This window comes from Temnothorax americanus, unplaced genomic scaffold (genome assembly GCF_048541705.1).
Source record: "Temnothorax americanus isolate GAGA-0224 unplaced genomic scaffold, ASM4854170v1 Scaffold18, whole genome shotgun sequence".
Classification (NCBI taxonomy): domain Eukaryota; kingdom Metazoa; phylum Arthropoda; class Insecta; order Hymenoptera; family Formicidae; genus Temnothorax; species Temnothorax americanus.
In genome coordinates, this window is record NW_027509318.1 from 210,977 (window position 1) to 233,287 (window position 22,311).

General features: G+C 44.8%; 4 protein-coding genes and 1 long non-coding RNA gene across 9 annotated transcripts; 2 read left to right on the forward strand and 3 right to left on the reverse strand.

The window, feature by feature from the left end:
• Positions 1-907: 907 nt before the first annotated feature.
• LOC143896311 (uncharacterized) lies at positions 908-2,900 on the forward strand. The gene is made up of 2 exons (XR_013256610.1): positions 908-1,031; positions 1,649-2,900. It is a non-coding gene; the product is annotated as an uncharacterized LOC143896311 (long non-coding RNA).
• Positions 2,794-4,190, reverse strand: LOC143896310 (uncharacterized). Its single transcript, XM_077404091.1, has 2 exons — positions 4,056-4,190; positions 2,794-3,279 (listed from the first exon to the last, which is right to left on the reverse strand). Exons 1-2 carry the CDS (start codon positions 4,065-4,067, stop codon positions 3,043-3,045), a joined length of 249 nt encoding a protein of 82 aa, XP_077260217.1. The 5' UTR covers positions 4,068-4,190; the 3' UTR covers positions 2,794-3,042.
• A 3,020-nt stretch (positions 4,191-7,210) lies between these two features.
• On the reverse strand, positions 7,211-8,790 carry LOC143896204 (uncharacterized). Its single transcript, XM_077403861.1, has 3 exons — positions 8,522-8,790; positions 8,054-8,366; positions 7,211-7,674 (listed from the first exon to the last, which is right to left on the reverse strand). Exons 2-3 carry the CDS (start codon positions 8,063-8,065, stop codon positions 7,366-7,368), a joined length of 321 nt encoding a protein of 106 aa, XP_077259987.1. The 5' UTR covers positions 8,066-8,366; positions 8,522-8,790; the 3' UTR covers positions 7,211-7,365.
• Positions 8,791-11,094: 2,304 nt separating this feature from the next.
• Positions 11,095-12,661, forward strand: LOC143896363 (uncharacterized). Its single transcript, XM_077404201.1, has 2 exons — positions 11,095-11,314; positions 12,110-12,661. The coding sequence occupies exons 1-2, from the start codon at positions 11,297-11,299 to the stop codon at positions 12,383-12,385; spliced, it is 294 nt and encodes a 97-aa protein (XP_077260327.1). The 5' UTR covers positions 11,095-11,296; the 3' UTR covers positions 12,386-12,661.
• Positions 12,662-13,347: 686 nt separating this feature from the next.
• LOC143896342 (uncharacterized) lies at positions 13,348-22,270 on the reverse strand. 5 transcript variants are annotated; one of them, XM_077404154.1, is made up of 9 exons: positions 21,552-21,616; positions 21,130-21,482; positions 18,591-20,382; positions 18,229-18,463; positions 18,019-18,128; positions 17,685-17,931; positions 17,398-17,602; positions 17,120-17,324; positions 13,348-17,045 (listed from the first exon to the last, which is right to left on the reverse strand). In XM_077404154.1, exons 2-9 carry the CDS (start codon positions 21,447-21,449, stop codon positions 15,249-15,251), a joined length of 4,911 nt encoding a protein of 1,636 aa, XP_077260280.1. In that variant the 5' UTR covers positions 21,450-21,482; positions 21,552-21,616; the 3' UTR covers positions 13,348-15,248. The 5 variants fall into 5 exon arrangements, with proteins under 5 accessions (XP_077260280.1, XP_077260281.1, XP_077260284.1 ...); XM_077404155.1 differs by having other exon boundaries at positions 21,581-21,598; XM_077404158.1 differs by lacking the exons at positions 21,130-21,482; positions 21,552-21,616 and adding an exon at positions 21,681-22,270.
• Positions 22,271-22,311: the final 41 nt, after the last annotated feature.

Here is a 22,311-nt window from a genome sequence, read left to right on the forward strand (position 1 = left end):
GCGGGTCGCGGGCGGCTTCTCGTCAACGCGACTCGGCGACTGGCGACTGGTAGGAACGAAACGGGGGCTACAAGTGACTGGGCACGGTACGCGCTCGGTATGCGTGACGTCGGCACGCCTCGATGCCGCTCCTCTACCCCCACTACTCGCGTTTACCGCGGCGCGCCCGCCGCGCCGCCCGCCGCTGTCGGCGAGCGAGGAGCGAGACGCGAGACGCGAATCAAATTTGGAAAAAGCGAAATCAACCGTCCAAAAGAACGCGATGGAAAGTCACTATTATCGGTAACCTCGGCATTCGTATCTGATTCCGCGAAGCGTCGCGCTGGACGGACCACGGTTTACAACGATCACTCGATATATGCGTATTAAATAGTAAATAACTAGTAAATAAGTCTGATTATTGGCTGATCGGTTCAAATATACTATTTGATACGCGTATCGAGAGATCGTTATAAACCAGGCCTATAATCAAACGCGATTTATGATTTATACCTCGGATGTCGGAAGTCGGAACGTATAACCGATAGTCCAATGAGAAAAATTCGTTATCGAAAAAGAACGTCTCTCATTGGGCCATCCGATAGGCGACGTACGACTGATCGTAGAACCGGCCCGATGTATACTTATCAGTCTTATCACCCTTTTCTGTAATCTGAATAATCGGACCTGGCGATTCGTACTTATATCACTCCGCGACGATCGGAGCGGGTCGCGGGCGCCGTGCCGTGCGCCGCGGTCGCGGTAACGCGAGCACTACGAGCAGTGGGGGATAGAGAGGGGTATGGTATAGGCTTTACGCGATACGCAGCGCGCACCCGTGTGTATTCACCTTACCCCCACTCTATCCCCACTAGTCATGTTTACCGCGGCGCCGCGGCCGCCGGCGCCCGGCGCCCGTGACCTGTTCTGACTTCTGACGTCAGGAGTAGGAGTGTAGGTGTAGGAGAGGAGTCGCCGGGTCCGCGTGTTTAGCTTGCGAAAAACTGTGAATTCGTGTGCTTCGAGGTATACGGATACCGATGAATACCGAGGTATATCGCATTCGATTACATTTTTTTCGGATACGCGGTTTCGCTTTTCTCAACCGTCAACTTGACTCTCGCGTCTCGCGTTGCGTCGCGCAGCTTCGGAATAAAGTTTTCGTCGTTTTCGCTTCGGCGTCACGGGCGTCAAACGGATCGTACTTACAGTTTCGTTCGTAGTTTCTCCGACCGCGACGTACGTCTTCCGTCGCCGTGTAATTATAATCATGAGAAACGATATCGTCGATCTTCGCTCGGTGTCGTTGCGCCAGTCCTCCGTGACGGACGGATGGCGGATTCCGCCACGTTCTCAAGCGCGACTTCGTCCCATTGCGCGATAGTCGCGATACTCATTCTCCCGTCTCCGGCGCACGTTCGGAGTTCGGAGTTCGGAGTTCGATCCAGCTCCGGCTCCGGCATATGCGGAAAGAGACATTGCGACAACGTCGCGCGCGTGTGTCGCGTCTCTCTTTACTCGCACGGTCGTATAACATTACTCGCACTCGTTAATTGTGCGAACGAGTTGACGCCGAAATATGAAGTCGCTGGCGCGATAATTATTTACTTCGAGTATTGATTATTATTTTAGACACGGCTTTAACGTAAAAATGTTTTCTACGTTACAGATCGACGCAGGGGATCGACAACTTACACAACTCCGCTGTTGCGCATCGGCCGGTGCCGGTGAGTTCTTTTTTTTTTGAGCAGAAGAGATGATTATATTAAGTTTATTTGCATGGTACGACGTAGTGCAAATTCAGTCCGTCAAAGTTCTGTATTTAATTTTTTTTTTCTTGTTTTTTTCTCGTGGTCTCTAGCTCAACGCTAAGGTAGCACCGCACCGGCACCGCCACGATTTTCTCCGAAATGGCACGGGATACAAAATTGTTATTATTCGTACGAAGCGCAAAATGGGTACCGAATATTCTGGAAGGTCCGGTTTGATTCTGCCGATTTGGTCCTGCTAGCTTAGAAGAGGTTGAAAAAACAGGATTGTACATGTTGCACCAGGGGCAACTTTGTCTCGTAACGATTAAAAAATTACAATGTAATTTAATCGAGTTTCTACGCATACGTACGTCACGCGAGATTACAAATGTACAAGATGTGTCCTTTTATGTAACGAAATTTATGCACGTTTATACGAGTTACACGGAATACTCGATAGATTTATTCGGATCTGTCTAACTCCGTCTTACGTGCGGGAGCCGTTTCAAAGGATTTTTTAAAATAATACACATTGATGTACGTGCCTTTAACGTGGAACAACGCGTTCGTTTGCGCGTCGTCGACGATACCTTCGAGATACGTATGCATTGTACGTGTATATTTAAGAACGTTGCGTCAACCCCGAGCTCCATATCCCGCAGGCGTACGATCGAACGCACGAAAGAATAGGCCGTTGTAATTTTCTAATATTTCGCTCGTCAAGTCTTACGCGTTATAGATTGGAAATAAAATTTCATTTCATTTATCGTTAGGCGTTATCGAAGAAATATATTTTTTCGTCTTTCAAGTATTCTTTAAATAATTTCGGGCGTTTCTGAGCGAGACGGCCTTTACGAAACGCCGTGTATACACGCGTATGTATAAATTTAAAAATTTTTTCCTCGAGTTCAATGTAGATTTCGATTTTCGATTTGTCCTGACGAAACGATCTTTCTTATATGTAAGTATATATGCCGCGTATAAGTAAATCGTACAAGGGGGACGAAGGAGCGGAATGTGTGAGGGGTGGCGGTGGAATCGAGTAAGAAACACTCGTACGCAATTGCTTTTAAGCGGCTTTATTGATTCTGGATCTAATGGAATGCGAGGGCAGAGTTATTCGAACGAATGAGTTAAGGGGATAAAGAGAACGAACCGCGGAGAAACAAATCCGCGGTTGAAATGATCCGCGATGATTTTGGAAAAGATTTCGTGGGTGTTGATCGGTCGATTCGTGGATCCATGTGTGTGTCCGTGGAACGTGGTCCTTGTAATCTCCGATGCCTGGTCCTCCCGGTGGATATTTAGACGATTAGGCCACGTAGGCTGCGTAACTCTTATACGCGTACGGTAAGGCCGGGATTGCTGAATACGCGCTGTAAGTCGGTAGGCTGTACGCGCTGTAAGCTAACGGCGCGGAAACGATGGGAGCATTGTAGGACGTCACGAGCGGGGCGCCGATGATCGCGCCGGGTGCTGGTGCTGGTGCGGGTGCGGGCTCTGGGGCGGGCGCAGCCACGGCAAATGCCAAAACGGCGAACGAGCACAACTGTAACGATGAGTCATATTTATTTAACGATAGCAATATTATACCGTTATCGTTATATTGTTGCAGATGATAGCATATACGATACCGCGAATGATAATTTATATCTAATATTATAGTCGTATAGAGAGCGATAGAGCCAAATTCTGTGTGTTACGCGACACGCGGTATATAACGATTCGATATCGTTTTACAGCGGAAACGACTGCGATCTAACGATGATATGGCGAGAGATACACCTTACCCTTGTTATCCAACTTTTAATATACATTTTATCTCGGAATTGTTTTAAATTTATTAACTTGGGAATAAATTAGGTGTTTCGTCGGGCATTTATGACTGATAACTGACGTGCTTTAGGATGTCTCTCTCTCTCTCTCTCTCTCTCTCTCTCTCTCTCTCTCTCTCTCTCTCTCTCTCTCTCTCTCTCTCTCTCTCTCTCTCTCTCTCTCTCTCTCTCTCTCTCTCTGACAATGAGCGACGGAAATGAATCTGCAATAGTTTTGCGAAACTGGCGAGTGTATGCAAAATTACCCGTAAAGATCGACTCGCGTACGCTTTTTGATCCAGCGATGGATCGAAAAGGACATGACGAATGACGAGACACGAACGCGGAAATATTATACGAGTCGATATTATATACGGTACGCGCGGAACTAAATTATACGTATATAATATATACGTGATATACGTGCGAATAGACGTCACCGAGCTTGATCTCCTCGATGGAGAAATAGACACGGTGAAAAATATAAAAGGATAAATCTCAATTAACTTACCAGTTTGAACATCTTGGAGCTCGTATATGTCTGGCTAGCAGTCAGTACGATAATACTCCAAAATACGACGTCCGACCTCTTATATAGGGGAGCGAGAAATCCCTCGTTCCCTCGACCTCTACTTCCTTACCTCTACTTCTACCTCTACCTCCCTTCTCAGTTCTCCGGTTCCGGCTCCAGCTCCAGCTCCAGCTCCGACCTCTCTCTTGCGCTTTCTTAGCGCACCTTCGAAGAAGGCGTCGCCTTGTCTCAAGCGGAAAACGAACGTGCGCTAAGCCGCGCGATTTCCTCTCTTTTTCCATTTCTTTCTTTAGTAGTTGGCGGTTGCTGCCAACCAATGGAGCTTTGTTGCGCGATTGTACATTAATATGGGGTAGAGGCGGGCGTGATGATTCTTCAAGGTCACCCATGACGGCCCATGACGGCCAGGCGTGGTCAGACTACTCTCCTTTTCTGCCTCTGGGATTGGATGCCAATAGGAGTATATGTACTGTGTAGTGCGTACATATATGTACTCCGCAAGAGCTTCTCGACAAATAAAATAAACCTGTTATGTATATATCGCAAAATGCTATCTAACTCGTCTGTAATATTATCTATAGGTGATATAATTATCGGGTAATATCAATTTTGCGAATAAATTTTTAATTTTGTAATATTGCACTCTCTCTCTCTCTCTCTCTCTCTCTCTCTCTCTTTCTATTAGAATTACGGATTAGTAATTTACTTGTGATAAAAGTTTAATAAATGTTTATATAATAATCTACTAATAAAGATTTGTCCTGATTGTTGATGTAAAGCAGTTTTAAAGACTCTATTGTGACGAATATCACGTACAGAAGTTTCGAATCTTACGATTGGAAATCATCGCGTAATGCCTTGTTTTGACGTATGCCTAATTCTACTTATTTATTTCACTAAATGTTTATATAAACATTATATCATTAGCATTGACCGATCATGATTTATATCCAACAAGCTTGTCAAGATATCGATACTTTATTTCTCAAGTAACGCTGATATTAATTTTAACTGCATTTAGCTTTTATCGTGATGCGTTAAATTAATTAGTGTATTTATACACTCACGCTTATAATACATGTCGATTTGATCAGTTTAGAAAAGCAGCCTCGCTTGCTTTGAACTTTCGGCAACATTCCCCGCAATTATAGGTAAATGTTCCCCGAACATTTACCTATATAAACTTGAAATTTATTGAGAGTCAATCACGTCTCCCCTCTCTCGTCCGATGCAGGACCGCAGGACGCAACTCATTTTAGGGATTAGGGTAAGTAAAACATCCTTGTCGAGATTTCAGAAGTGAAATAAAGATCCACGGTGTGGATAAACTAATATAAAGCGGAAACTATATCATTATTTTGCCTTCCTATTGTATTATTTTAATTTAGAAATTGTGCGTCATATTATCAAATTCGCAATCGACGTCACACATGAGTTGACGCGATCATTGACGGAAAAAGAAACATCTTTATAATTAACAACTGCACATTCACCTCTCTGTAACCTGTAACACCTCTTCACCAACTGTAACATCTTACATATTTATTCTTCGATCCTGATGCCATTCCTGCCGCGATCAGTGCGCTGTCAATCGTGGCACGCGTTGTCAATGCGTGAAATGCAAGATTACATTACAAGTAAAGGCGCGTTGTCCAATTGACAGATGTACTTTGCATCCTTGCATAATGACAAATAAGAATAAAACTGCCGCATTTCTCGCGAGTCGAGAATCGAGGGAAAAATAATCGAAATAACCGTTTACCCTTATTGTTAGTCTTAATGTCACGAGTAGGTGTCGATTTACTTTCGACTAAAGAAGTTTTATCGGCCCGTTTTACGATCGCATGGGGCTGCCTGGCAAAACGAGCGAAACGAGATTTTTGTTTCCACCTTTCGATTTCTTCTAGCGAGAGTTAAACGGCTTCTTTCCATTAATTACGTCAAAGGCGACGTTTAACGCACGTAGAGATGCATACAGAAAAAAACATATCTGATGTTTCGCGCGTTTCTTTTTCGTTTTCCATCGTGAATATCCGAGAAGCAAGCCAAAGAAAGCGAAAAGCGAACTCGTAATTGCATCCAAATTAACACAAAGTATTAAGAACGTAAATATAACGCGTATAAAGCAATTTATTATAAAAACGTAATATTTTTACAATGCTGTCATTAGCGCTGTCGTATGTCGGATTAATTTCTATATAAAGCAACCAATTGCCATTAAAGGTTTCAAATCAAAGAGATGAGGATCAATTAAAAGCGACAACCAGGTGGAAAAGATCGCATTTGTTTCTTCATATTGTTGACATGTTATTTTTAATTGGGATTTAATCAGGCTAACCGAAAGCAGCGCGCTGTTTAACATATTGTTATTGACGGTAGAGTGAGATAGAGAGAGATCGCGGTCCATATAATTTCGAGCGGACAAGCGTAGCGCCGATGAAGGCGGTGTGGCGCGGCGCGGCGTGCGGCGCGGCGCCGCGGCGTTCCGCGCGCGGACAGACCGACAGAGGACTCGACGAACTTGAACTTGAGAAAAAATATGCGGGCGTCACCTTGAAGTTCTCTCCGTTGGTCGATGAGATCCGGTTGACTAAGCGAGAAAAAGGGAGACTAAGTACCAAAACAGGACTGACCGTATTGAGAAAATTATACCAGCAGAGGCCACGCGACGATCTCGGGCGAACGAGTTTCGCTCTCCGTCCCTCATCCTCTCTCATTTGCTTTTATTTCCTTGATTACCTGCTTGACATAAACCGCCTAGGGCACTCTCTTGTGTTAAGCGAATTAAACTCGTATCACGTATATTATTCGAGTGCTCGCTTTCCTTCATTTTACTATGTAAGATACGCGTTCGCCGTTCACGTTTGTGTGTGTTTTCAAAACCAAAAACGTCTGACGTGCTTGTATAAATATTATTATATAATAATATTTAAATATATGACAAAAGCTAATGATAATGTTGAAATATATCACAATGACTGAATTAAAAATAAAGTTTATTCCTACGATTAAATAAGATAGCTTTATCTGACCGTAGCGAGTAGTGAGAATTAGAGAGGAAATCTTTTCAGAAAGATGTAAATCGTAAATCGACAAAGTAGATGCAGATTATGAGGATAAGAATACCATAAAAGTTGAGATGGAAAAATTGGATTTATTGAAACCAGGATATATTACAAAAGCTTGACATCACTTGAGATTAAGTTCGAATATCCAATTGCAGAATCGAGTCGAAACAGAGTCGAGTTCGGTTTTCAATGAATTACAAATTACAAATTACAATTTACAATTACAGTAGGACAGGTGCGGAATAGGCAGCGTACGCAGCAGGTGCAATGGCACGAGTGCCGTAAGCTGCCAGGGGCGTCGCAGCGTAGTGAGCGTAGGCGATCGGACTGATCGGAGCCGCGGCGAGCGGAGCCGCGGCGAGCGTGTTGTAATTCCTGGCGACCACTTGGCTGCTACTGGCCGTCACGATCGGCGCTGGTAGTGCTGACAGAGCTGGCACTGCCGCGATTGCCGCCGGTGCCGCCAAAACTGCTCCCGGCGTAGGTGCGGGTGCAGCGCAAACGATAGTCAAAAGAACGGAGAGAATACACTAGAAAATGTAACGATCACAAATCGAATCGTTATCAGTTACTCAATCGAACGTTTAAGTATTAGCGAATATCGAATATCACGACGCGATATGGTTCATAGAAAAAAGAAGAAAGAGAGAAACGCATTAATATATGTAAATAAAAACGGTACTTGTAAGAAGCAGAAAACAGTCGCGCTTCTAACAGATTTTACATATATAGTATGTGCGCGCCTTACCTTTTGTAAAAAATGTGAAACGATGATAAATGATAATTGATCACGATTAAGAATGAATAATATTCTCATTAAAAACTATATTATATACCGAACGGAGGAATGAAATAATTTTAAAGGCGCTTGGCGCGCTTGGCGCGTTTAGTTCCTTGGTAGAAACTTACCAGCTTGAACATGTTGAACGGTTTAGTATCGAGAGTGCTACTCGAAGCGAGGAAAGAAAGGGTTCTGCTTTTCGAGTGAAAAAGCAAAAGCCTTTATAGCGCTTTGTTCGACCCCCATCTGGCACTTCGTCAAGGCCGTCGGTACCTCCACCTCCTGGTTAACGAGCACCGCGTCTCAACCGCGTCTATCAACCGCGCCTCTTTCTCTCCTTCTCTCTTGGCACGATGACTCTCTCTCGACGAGCGCGACGAGCATCGTCAAGTGGCTTTCCTTTCGATGCCGCGCGCCGATGTTTTCGTCACAACAATTCAACTGCAGATTCGCAACAATTCAACGACCTTGGATCAATAGCCAGCGAAACAGTGACGAGTGTGATAATTGCAATGTGATATTCACTAGCATTGTCCGCAAATGCGTTAATTTCTAAAAACAAACACATGCAACGTCATTCATTCCATCTTTCTCACCTTCCTTCCTTTCTTCCTTTTACGGGCCTCATGCGTGTATCTCGCGACTCGCGAGTCGATATAGCTTCACATCTGTCATTTTTCTCTCGAGCGTTCCATCTTTCCCTACTTGTACCCGCCCAAAGACGCGCGAGTTGAAGTTGAAACTATATTCGGTCTCTCGTTCGTACCCGGGAATTGAGAAACGCTCCAAGGCCTCCAAGGATTCGGAGTTGACCATCTAACGTCTAACGCGAGGTCTTGCGCGCCGAGGACTCACGCGAGAGGGCAAGATCGCAAGATTCAAGCGGATCGACGCGACGCGACGGACCGGAATAACATGTACGAATCCAAGGATCTATGGGACTTGTACGCTCGACGACTGCTAATTTTATCTAACGTATTCTAAGAATAGAGCTATTCGCTAATCGTTAGCCATCAGCCGTAAGCCGATCTGGACGCGTTCCACGTAATCATTTTCCCTGTCGCGCAACCTTGCCATATACATTGTATTCGACCACGTACCTAGGCAGCAGGGAGGATTACGTAACGCGATCCGCGCCATTCTCGTTTACATAATTCCGATTGAGTAGATATCTCGGACAAAGAGACAAGCGACTTGTCGTAGGATTCGGTCTATCGTTCGGATTTGGATAGAAAAGACGGACCTAGAGCTCTTTTTGTCTTTTCGCCACCTCACTTAAACATATATATATATATATATATATATATATATATGTATTATCAAATTCATTTTTTATCTTGAGAAATTTGCCGGTACGTTACATCTCCTATATTACAATATTATCGTCATATCGTCCTACATACAATACGTATATGTATATGATAATGATATATTATGTTTGTTCCCTTTCCTCCCCCTTTCTATAACTTATATTTTTTTACTTACATCCAATCTAATATTGTACTCGTACATCTTGGAGAAAATAAGCATTTTATTTCACTATCCTTAATTAAACTTAAATACGTTTAAATCTAATAAATTAGTTAGTTCGATTAGGGAGTTTCGGGGGCCGGGGGTGAGTCAATTATATAATCCCGAAATATTCCCGCTTCGCGCCCAAAGCCCAAAATCGTCATTGCAATACTGGTCGCGATTTTAGCGTGACATTCTGGGTCGCACACCGATAATCTAGAATTCTAGATACTTGACGATTTACGTAACGTAACGCTTCTTCGGCAAGTGGATCACGTACCCGAGGAAAGTGCGTCAGAATTAAGACACGACCGCGAGGCGGTCGACATCGGACACCGAAACGAAAGTGATTGTCATCGAACGATCGAATGTCGAAGAAATATCGTTAGATAGGGAGGAATCGCCTCGTCTCGCCTCGCGTTGGATTCTCCGGATTCTCGAGTACCAGGACCGGGTTCTCGCGTTCTTGCGCAAGCTGCAACCTGCACGAACGGGACAAGAAAGAGATGCGTGTATCGAAAGCCTTCAGCCTGATTACTTGAGCGAACGGCGGCGGCGGCGTGGCGCGGGGCGGCGCGACGGCTGCACGAGTTGGAAACTCGAATCTCGCCGAACTACATCGCAATCTCGCAACCTTGGAAGATACCTATATCCTGCTTCTGATCGCGCGTCACGACGACGATGGACGATGACACGGCAAAAACAAATCCCGGCGATCGTTTGCGTAAAGTAAAGTAAAGCATCCGTTCTCGAGGGTACGAAGGCTCGATCGTTGATCCCGGACTTTCGTTCTATCCCTTTGATATCTCTTCACAAAGAAGCGTGCCGATCGGAAAAGAGATCCGGCCACATATACATATTATATGTATAACTAACTCTTTAAAAGAATGAAATATTGTATATGTACGTAATACCCCTCTCTTATATATATTGTGTATATATATATATATATATATATATATATATATATTCTCTCTTGAAATCTTACAATTAAATCACGGAATCACACATTGCGCGCGCACGCGGGTGTACGATGATTCTTCATATAGGAAATAAAATAGAAATGTGACAAACATAAACAAATGTTACATCTCTTGTTCCCGTCTCTGAAGGGAACAAAAATATGAGACAATTAGATACAATATTAGGGGTCAAGAAAATAATAATAATTGAGCATAAATAATTTTTTCCACAATTTTAAAAGCACAAGAATTGTAAAAAAGATATATACATTACTCCGAGATTGCGCTTTTGCATTTCCGTTCAATATACTTACTTAGTTAATAAATTAGTAAATTATAAAATAAAACACGATAGAATTTTGCAAATTCTGCAAATTTTTTGAAAGTGAGATTTAGATTACGCATTCAGGTTTTGCGCAAGGAAAGCGATCAATGACGGTAACACAATTACGACAGATGGATTTAGACTTGCATTATCGACTCACACATGTACGTGACGTCCACTCGTCCATCCATTTGTGAGCAGAATAATTAATTTATCGATTTTACGTGTTTGAATTTATGTACGTGTATACAAATATCATTATTATTATCATCGTTATTAAAGAGCGTGTCATATGTGATATCTATATGTATCTCAGACAAGATCCGTATCAGGGAGGACTTGAGTGATAATGAAAATGCGGCACGATCACGGACTTACGGAGACCGGTCATAGTAAATTATTCCGGATGTGCCCCCGCGTGTGAGTTGTACAACAAATTGTGCTCACGGTGGGAGAATCTTTGTTCTCGTAAGGGAAGGCACGATGTATATAAAAGAGACCCAAGTAATCGAGAATAGGCATCGCAGTTTTCGCAGCGAGACACACACAATCACTTACGCACCGCAGTTAAAATGATGACCAAAATCTTTGTAAGTTAATTTGTTACTCAATATAATTTTATATATGTTTTCGCGCTATAAACATAATTAAGTAATATCTTTTTTGTGTTGCCCTATTAAATATATAATACTGAATAACATCAATAAATAAAAGAGAAATTAATCTTTCGATGTAATAAACAGGTAAGTGTTCTTGATAAACTTGTCAAGGAATATATTTATATTTGTCTTTTACTAATATTGAATATATAAGAAAATATTTCTATATATATTTAAATATACATGTTCTAATTAAACATGTGTGTGTGTGTGTGTGTGTGTGTGTGTGTGTGTGTGTGTGTGTACATATTAATATATACATACATATATATAATACACATACACGCATTTCCATTTAAATTTAAAGATATACATATAAAATCTTCCAGATGCATAATTTTTTTTACATAAAGTAAAAGTAACTTTGAAAGTTTCTCCGCAATTAATTACTTTGTATACCTATACCCGAATTTAATATGGCGTTAATGAAATAATAGAGGAGGTTTCTAGTTTCTCTCTCTCTCTCTCTCTCTCTCTCTCTCTCTCTCTATATATATATATATATATATATATATAGAGAGAGAGAAACCCTCCTCTATTATTTCATTAACGCCATATTAAATTCGGGTATAGGTATACAAAGTAATTAATATATATATATATATATATATATATATATATATAAAATATATATATATATATATATATATATATATATATATATATATATATATATATAATATAATATATAATACAACCGGAACATCCGCAATTCATATGTTGAAGGTTCTTGTTGGCGCTCTCGTGGCCGTTTGCTCGGTCTGCTCCGCCGGGGTGGTTCCAGCGATTCCGGCGATTCCAGCGGCGGTGCCCGCGGCTCTGACAGTCGGAACCTACGCCACGAGTTACAACGCACACGCCATCAATCATGCCATAGCCGCCCCATACGTAGCGGCTGCACCATTGACTTATTCGGCTTATCCCGCTTATCCCGCTTATTCCGCTTATTCCGCTCTCCCGGCGACCGCGTATTCCGCCCCTATCATCGCCGGAAGACGCTGAACGGCTCAAGGCTGAAGGCTGAATAACCAGAATGACGCTATTGACGCTGAATCGGCTGGGTTCAATTACTGACGCTGAATCCTGAATCTCGAAAAGGAGCTGGAAACCGAACCAAACTGACCCCTGCCCGATGAATCTGCTAAGCTCTAAGCTCTAATTTCATTGAAGAAATTGATGAGTTATCGACGTACAATATCTCCTCTACTTTCGCTCCCATACAGTCCACACTTGTTTATTCTTTATATTGTAAATTGTAAATATAATATTTCATCATGATTTTTTATTTGTCTATTTTCTCTCCCCTCTATTCTATATTTACGTATCCTAATTCCGCAGTAATTTTTGATCAAGTATCGTAAAATGATTAAGAATTCTTTTTTCCAAAATATATACTTATTTACGCACACTCGCACATGCGCACTTACATTTATTATATTTATCGTAGCATAAAACGATTTGTTTTATACAGAGAATCATTTCAGTCGGGGACGAGATTGTCGACAAAAGAAATTGCATCAATGCAACTTTTATTCCTGTAAAATTAACCCCCGTCCCTCCCCCCTCCTCACCAGTAAAAAGGATAATTTTGATTAAAAGAAAATACATCTCTCTGCTTAATCATTGCCATGTTCTATATATTAATATAACTTACATATAATATGTCGATAAACCTGATACAAATATAGTCTGTGCCACATTTTGTACTCGTAAACATTTCTTTTGAATTTTTCTTTTTGTCATGTACACGCAAATATATATATATATATATATATATATATATATATATATATATATATTTATATCTTATCTCGTTTGTTGTCCTTACTTATTATGCACAATGTACAAACTACGATGGAAAAAAGAAATAAAAACGCAGCGCGAATAAATTTATATTTAAATAAAAATCGACGTGATGAGAGCGAAGATAAGATGGTAACTATCTATGGCAGAAATAGTGGAAAAAAAACTACATAAAAGAGATTAACAAAATATCCTTAGAATAATCGTAAAACTTTCCGCGCGTGTGTATGAGTGAAGCGTATAGTTAAATAATCAACCAAGTATGGCAAAAAAGTGACAGAGACAACGTTGCCCCCATCTTTAATCGCTACGTTCTGCTAAAAGTTGTGTGTATACAATATAATATATGTATAACAATGAGCGCCTTTCGATTTGGCACAAGAGTTACAATATTTTTAGATCTTTGGTTTCGATAAATGGCTAGAGAGAGTAAATCCAGAAACCCCTGGAAGCGACACGAAAATTAACGTGCTTACATGCGAGCTGATAAATTGCGTTCATGCGCATATTTGCGTGAAACACGTCGATATGTACACGTACGCTCACGCGCACTCCCCTTTTTTGGAGAGAAAGAAACAGTCGCTCGCGCGCATGCATGTTTTTTAAGCGTAAATAATATCTAATGTTCAATGAAACGTAATACATATTATTGAGTCAAGCTTTATAAAATAAAGCTTGCAACGTAGAGCTTTATTTCGATAATGGAATACGTTGATATCACTAATCTTCCTCGCGAGATTGATCGGCGAGAAAACGTAAGATTCTTTTAAACAAAATTCGTACAAATTCTCTTGAATTTGCATTCGCAATAAAATACATGTATTTGGACAAACTATTCGCGCGATCGCTGAAATATTTGTAACTTATACGTAGAATCGCCTTTGCTAATTCATAGTATAATGACTAGAATAAAAACAAACGTTACAATCTGTTTTATCACCATGCAGAGATATACTTATAGCTACCGCATTAGGCATCTTGACAATTTCACAAATACATATTAGAGCATCCCAGATAGCACACAGAGCACGCATACTTTACAAACCGTTTGTAGAAACGATACATATTTTGAGACAATTTTATTGTTAAACGCGATTAAAAGAATTTACGCGTTTAAATACAATGGAATTTTCGCGATTTGTTAAAATATTGCCAACAGCCATCTTTCTAATTTAATTTAACTTTCAAGTTTTTAACGCATAATTTTTGCAAGAATTATGCTGCTCTGGGATGCTGCTGTTGTCACCAAAGCCATACGTTAAATGGAGTATTTCTCGGTGGAGTATAGGTCCGAAATAGAAGAATATATGTAAGCTAAGAGGTAAGTAACAACTTCTCAATAATCTTAATTATCACGGACGTGGCACTGGATCACGACGTAATTCTGCTTTCCTCCCTCACCTCTTCAACGATCATTCTATAAACTCATGTACTCTTCTATATACTCATCACGCATCATACACGTTCTGCACGTATAGCTTATCGAGAAAAAGGATAAACGATAAATAATTTAACAGCTGTATAATTACGGATAAATAAATTTTCCTCTATCGACACTTATCCCCCCCCCCTGATCATTCTGGAATATATCTTTCTTCATAAAATCTCGTGCTACTTGACTTTTTTAAAAAAATAACATCTGTTCTGAACGTCGTGGATGTACCGTGTACATATTTGTGCATTTATCGCGTTAAAAGACGGCGTTACGACCGTCTGTCTAAGATATATATCATTGATTTCTCCATTGTCTACTCAAGTCTAAAAGCTTTGTTCTTTTCCTTTTCGCTAACTTTTTTAATCGCGCGCGCCAAAATTTTCGTTATCACCGACTTGAATAAAGAATTTGTAACGTGTGAAAATGGCAGTTTCTCCGCTTGCGATGCGAGCGTATCGCGATGCAAAAAACAATACATATTTAAATAAATAACAAAAAACTAAAAAAAAACATTTGTTTAGATATAAAAGTTACTAAAAATAAAAGGATCGGGATTCGAAGATATCTAAAATAAAAGTCGCCAAGAAAACGTTGACTACAAACTGCTACGACATTAGCCAATGACGATCAATAATAACCAGGATAATGATGGTAACCAGATCTCGGGGGATGATACGGAGCCGGACTGACGGGATAATTGGGATTGTATCCAGATAAGGGAGGTGGAGGTGGAGACAGCATTCGACTTTCACTAGTGTCAGGTACCACGTGCGTCGTAGTCGAGCCGACTGATTGCGGGCTGGTGATGACACGAGTACCAGATCCGTGCAGATGGTGCGATCTGGAAAGACTTAAATCGACACTGTGTCTGCCAGGGGTGAGATCCAAGCTGACCACTCGCACAACCTCGTTGTGCGGATAAGGTGGTGGCGGCGGGGGTGGCGACATAGAGTAATTGCCCGTTCTGCTGAGATCCACGCTTTGTCGCTCGCCAATGTCGTACAAATGATGATGATGATAGCGAGTGTTTTGCATCTGGGCGCCAAAACTGTGGTGAAAACTCCGAGCCGACATGTCTAAACCCTGAAGTTCGCCACTGTTGAGCACCAATGGCTCAAAGTTGGATCTCTCCCGGGTGAAATCCTGCTCGAGCGAGTCGTACTTGTAGGACGTCGACAGATCTAGTTGCAACGTCTTCTCCTTCACGGACAGGCTAAGATTCTGCGCCACCGAGTCACCCTCGTCGCTCGACAAATTATCCGTCGGCACCTGATGATGATGCATATCCTGGTAGCGGTGATTCGGCGTTGCTGATGGCGACACCAAGTCTTCTTGTTGCATGTGTATGTAATTCGGTGAAGAGACGCGCGGCAGGTGATCCTCGTGATGCAGATACTGTTCGATATTGTGCGTCCGCGAGGTATTGATGTAATCGACCGGTCGATGCAGATGATAATCCATGCGTAAGTGGCTAGGTGGAGTATGCCTGTCGTCCGGAGTCGGTGCGGGCGAAATCAATTCCTCATCTTGCTGTACAATGTACGAGTCCAGATGATTCGGTGACCGCGACTGCGGTATCGGTGACTGCAGCTGGCTCGAGATGGAGTAGAGATTGGCCTCGCGATCGTTGTCCTCCAAAATCGGGCTGGACACCGTTCCTATATCCCTCTCAGCGGCATCCAGAGCCGCCTCAACCAGCAAACTCGCGTTCGCGCTCTCCGGCCTACTCCGATATACGTTCAATCGCAATTTATCGCTCTCCATAAGATTCGGCGTCGTCGCGTTATTACGCAGGACCGTTTTCTCGCTAACATCATCCTTTCTGCCATCTTCAAAATCATAAATATCGGAGGACGGTATCGAGACCGCCGATAAATGAACACCGATGTCGGACGTAGGTGGCGGATTGAATTCGGTCAGCCACTTTTTGCTCCCCTTGCTCAACGTCCTCGATGTGTCATACAGATCGACTTCCGTCTGCCCATTTTCTATCGCCGCCGTGTCAAGCCCACCAGACAAGGACGTGGTTTGCGTAGACGCAGTCGGAACGCGAGGCTCTTGTTGTTCCTTATATTTCACCGTAGAACTTGCCTCACTTTGCAACGATTCCACGATAACATTGTGAGCAGAATTTGCCGTCGCTGCTGCCGTTGGCGCCGATGCTAATACCGATACCGATATCGATATCGCTATTGGTGCCGATTCCGTTGCTGACTCCGACATCGATGTAGATGTAGATGTAGATGTCGGTGTCAGTGTCAGCGTTGACACCGATGCCGATGTCGACGCTGGTATCGGTGCCGGTGCCGATGCCAGTGCCGGTGCCGGTGCCGGTACCGATACTGGGGTCGATGCTTCGACTGCTTTCAAGCTGCTCTCCGAGCTACAGTCATCCAGAGATGGTAAACTGTTGCTATTGTCCTGCTGTACAAGTGACGAAAAGAGAAATTTTACTTAACGTTATACGTTAATAAGCTTATATATCAACGATAGCTCACCTGTGAATTTCTTCTACCGGAGTGAATAATCCTTCCACAAGGCACATCCTCAACGAGGCGGCCACCGCTGTACGCGTCGAAGGTGTACGCCACGGACCTCTCGATCTTGGGCATCATCTCCTCTGTAAGGCCGTGCACCTTCTTGTAATGAAACTGTAGACACTGTTTCGTGGTGAAAGCTGCCTTACAGCCGTGCTCTTTGCACCTGATGAACAAAAGAGAGAACTATACGTACACTCATTACGAAGAAAAATAACACATCGGTGAAGAAATCTTACCTAAATGGTTTCACCCCACTATGAGTCAGCATATGTATCTTCAAATTGCTTTTGTTCTGAAACATTTTTCCACATCGATCGCACGTAGCCGCGGCAATAACGTCCTTGTGATGAACCTCCTTCATATGTCGCTGTAGAGCCGCGCGAGAACCCAAGAGTTTCAAACATAATTTACATTGAAATTCCCTAAGCACCTCGGCCATATCTGCGCAAAAACACATATCGCGTGTAAATATAATAATAAAAAGAAAGATAGATGCATAGGAATCGACACTGTGCGCTATTACCGCTGTGCATCCTTTTGATGTGTACTTTCAGTTTTTGCGGCTGACAGAATTTGCGGCCACAGAAATCGCACAACGGTCGGGCCCGATGCGGATTCTGTGAGCATCCATAGGTTCGGTGCATTTCTAAGTAATTTAGCCTTAAGAAAAACTTTTTACAATATTGACACTGATACGCGCCGCGCCCCTCGTGCAACTCCGCTGCGTGTTTCATGATATTATCCTTGCCGAGCACCGTGGCGCCGCAAACCTAAGAAACGAGATAATTCATTCGAGTCAAAGAGCAGTCAATTTTTCATTTAAATATAATACGACAGTAGTCAAGAATATAAAATACCTTGCAATGATATTTTCTTATCGTTAAACTATAATTCATGTCGTGAAAGATGCAGCAATGCAATCGATAATATATCGAGTGTGTGAAAATAAGGTTGCATCCCCCACAATCTGGAAGCAAGCGCGATGCAAATGATCGTGAAAGATTCCGTTAGAGAGATAATTATTATCAGTAAATTATTACAGTTTGACAGAAATTGTACACACGTACTCGTTTTATTGATTTTATTTTTTCTCGTCCACATGGAAGATTGCGACTCTACCCAATAAGTGAGCTCCATCCCCGATACGATATTCTGAGTCGCGACAAAATATAGTTGGCCGTGCTTAGCGATCACCGCGATGCTTCTCTTCTCCTTGGTCTCCGCTGGTCTGACGTATCGAATCCAATTGCTCTTCAGTGGATCCGTAGTACTGATATACGTACTCTTCCCATTATTATCTATCTGAAAAGAAAAAAAAAAATTTATTCCGCAATACGAACGTGCGTCGACGCGTAAGCAAGCAAGCGTCGTAAGGGGGTAACGCGGGTAAGCTTATCAGAATGGCAATGAACCAAAGTGACGACGGTACCTCCCAGATGTGGCGCATGGAGAAATCATCGGGAATGTCCATTTCTCTGACCGGTATGCCGACAAGCGGGCCAAACTTGGCGTATATCGGAATCGGGTTCGTGGCGTAGATGCCGAGACCGTGATCGGCGTTCGCGATCTTCAATTCGAGACAATCCGGGAGAGAATCCCTCGCGTAGAGCGGCCGATCCATCTCAACCACCAGCCGCTTCTCCTCCCTCTGCACCTTCGGCTTGGCCTTGCATCGATCGCTGGACGTTGACGATTCGTCATCCGACTCGAAGCCGTCGTACGCTAATCTGCCGTAGCCCTCCGACATTGGATCTCTCGACGCGATGGCTCTCATTATCTCGGCGTGCTCCTTGTGCCGGTTCAGCCACTCGTCGTAGGAGATGGCGTCGGCTATCGCGTGCCGCGAGGTCGTCAAAGGACACGCGTCCTGCAAATGACGGCTGTTGCATTCCCGGCAGAGTTTGATCTTGATCGCGAGTCTCCGTGGCTCCGACGCGACGTCGTCGGTGTCGTCGGGGTCATCCGGACAGGGGCCATCCTGGGCGCCCTGGGTGCTCTCGGCGCTCCTTCCGTCGGTTCCCGCCGTCGAAGATAGCAGCTCGGCCTCCGGTGGACACGCGTTTCGCGCTTCCTCTCGAACAACGATGCCGTCCCGCGGCGCTTTACGTACGTCGTGATGTTTTTTGCTTTTGCGCTCGCTCGCACGCTTGTGCTTCTTTCGCCGATGTTTCGACACCGAAGCCTCGTTTAAAGCGTTAGTCTCGGAGAGATCTCTCGCGGACGCGTCCTCGATATACGCATCGCGACGCGGACGTTTCCGTCTCCTTTTCAGCTCGCGATTCTCCGTGTCCTTGGATTCGCCAAGATTCTCGGACGCATCGCGGAACGTCGCGTCTTCGTACTCGTGCGATTCCGCGCGGCGCGTCAACCTGGCCCCGTTTTCCTTCGGAGGTGCCGCCTCCGCATCGGGACGGGCCGTGCCGTCGACATTGGGAGTGGGATTCGACAGACAGCGCGGATCGACGTCCTTGCTCAAATCCTCGGTGTTGCGCGCGCGTCGCGGAAGAGACGACGCTGCTGGATCGTGAAAATGCAACTTGGCGATTCTATCGTCCTCCAAGGTATCCCTCGTCGAACCGCCGATCGCAGGTACACCGATCGCTTTCACCTCGCACCTGGGGTCGCCATTCGTCACGCTATTTACATCGTTTCTAAATATAACGCTATCTACGTGATCGGTCTTGGTCGCGGGGGATTCGATAACGCCCTTCGTACCAATTCCAAAGCTCTCCACGTTTAATTTTAATTTAGGGTTTAATTCACCGATTACGGTCGTCTCGCGATTACTCAAATCTCTGCTCTCCGTTGAACCGTTTCGCGCGTCTGGGGCATTCTCGCTGGCACATTCGAGTCTATCCAGTCCGACGCAGCCAACGCTATCTTCGGCACCGTTCTTCGCGCGTCGCCGCTTCTTCCGCTTGTCCTTGCTTCGACGCTTCGCCTTGTTCCCGTGACGCTTCGACCTCGAACCACGTCGCGCGTGCAACTCGATCGCATCGTCCATCACCTCCGACACGCTCTCGCTCGTCGCACGGGCGGAATCCCGCATCTCGATAACGTCCGATGTCGCGGGATCTCGTTTCCTCGAACTTTTGCGAACGGGCTCCTCCTCCCCGTCGTCTTCCTCGTCCGAACTTTCAGTCCTAACAGCTTCCTCGTCTCGAACGCTGCGGTCCCGATTCGCCTTCCAGTTCTCTGCCCCATTGCATTTAGCCCGTTGCCTGTGTGTGCGCGCATAACAAGATTCAGAGTTTTACAATTAGATTATATTAAAGTCTGCATCTCTTGGAATATATTTCTCACATTCTCATTCGCGCAACAAATGTTGTCAGAGTCGTTACACAGGGTCGCGCGTCAAATCTGTCGATCTGATATCACGAATAAATCGGGAATGACGGGAATGAAAAATTGGACGAGCAAAGGTTTATCCGCGAGGTCGGAATTTTATTCTCTAAACTCTTATAAATCTAAAGCATCGCTCGAGAAATAGTCCGAGGGAATAAAAATTGGAAAACCCCAATTCCGGGAATTCTAGCTGCTCGTTTCTGCGTGAAAAAAAAGCAAACGCCGGTTTTCATCCGCGATTTTCAAACCGTGCGCCTTCCGCAACGATATCGATCGATTTCGCGTCGCGTCGCGTCGCGTCGTCTCCGCAAGATGGCGATTAGACGAAACGTGTTCGAGGAGAGTAGGAGGGAGAGGGAGGAGAGAACCGGACGCCGACCCGCGACCGACGGCCGAACGCCGAAGCCGCCAAACGCGTGCGGTGTGACAGCTCGACGGCGACGACGGCTAGGCTGCTTTTTGTTGGATGACCGCGGGTGGCCCGTGCGCGACGTCGACAGATGCGACGCAACGGAACGCGACGCGACACTGCGCGTCCGTTGACGTTGACATCGAAGTCGTCGAGCATCGAGCACGGCCGCGAGTCGCGACGACAAGAGGGATGCTCCCGAAACGAAACGTACCTAGCGGCGACGGCGGACTCGGCGAGGTCCAGCAAATACACCGCGACATCCTCGTCGGTCGTCAGACTCAAGCGTTTCTTCACCGACAGCCAGCGCTCGCCGTTGGTCACGCCGATATGTACGCTGCAAAAGTGTCTCGCTGCTTCCGCCACTTTCGAGACGGTCGTCGCCGTCGCCGCGCCGGACGACGGCGGCGACGACGACCGTTGCCGTTGCCGCTGCCTCTGTTGCCGCTGTTGCCGCCGCCGCTGCTGCTGCTGCTGCCGAGTACTCGTCGCGTTCCCCAACTCCCTCGCGTGCCGCGTGCTCCTCTTCGGCATAACTACATCGTCCTGGATCGCGGCTGTGAAAGGCTATATCGATACGAAACGAGTTGGAGTACGAGGCCCCGCGAAAGGACACTTCCGCGGGAGGACGCGCACCGATATTATCCTATCCTCTTTATGCTCACCGCCGCCTGCCACCGTCACCGCCGCCACCGCCACTGCCGCCCACTCCACCCACCCGCGGTCCTACCCGTACCCCGCGCCAACCTGTCATCTTCCTCGTACCCGCTCTCCCTCGACTCCCTCTCCGTTTCTCCTTCCGGACCGGCCATTCTATTTTATCGATCCCATGGCCGCGAGACGGCGAGGGCGAGATGCAACGCGCAGCGCTCCCCGCCATCCGTGTATCCACTGTATCCGTGACAATCCGTGATTCGACGCCGACCACCGTCGACCCGTCGACGTCGCGCGTCGCACGTTGCCGGCGTTGCCCGCCCTCGGGCCTCGCCGTCACCAGCCGTCACCAGCCGTCACTGACTTCTATGACCTGCTATGACCGACGCGACGCACGTACCGGCCGTACCGCTACCAAATCACTGCTCCTTACTTCGATATATCGAGTCAAGCGCGATCGCGTTTGATTCACTGGTTTGATTTTGATCGCGATGGTAAGAGAGAGAGAGAGTGCTCACAGTGCTCACTGCTCACACTCAAGATTCACATATACATACGCAGACGCGGTACACGTATATTTACTATTCCATTCTATTCGCAAACAACTGTTGTTTCAATTGACTTGCGAATAGAGATCGATAACTCAATTAACGGAATAGATCGTTGTTGTTGTTACGATTACGTGTGATCGATATATTTTTATTTTGCCATTTTGGTATCCCTGCGCGCGCAGTGCGCACTT

Coding starts and splice junctions, on each gene's coding strand:
- LOC143896342 (XM_077404154.1), bottom strand. CDS start 21,449: ATGCCGAAGAGGAGCACGCGGCACGCGAGGGAGTTGGGGAACGCGACG. Junction 18,129..18,228: donor AAATAAAATCAATAAAACGA/GTACGTGTGTAC, acceptor GCTTGCTTCCAG/ATTGTGGGGGATGCAACCTT. Junction 17,325..17,397: donor AGTGGGGTGAAACCATTTAG/GTAAGATTTCTT, acceptor TTTGTTCATCAG/GTGCAAAGAGCACGGCTGTA.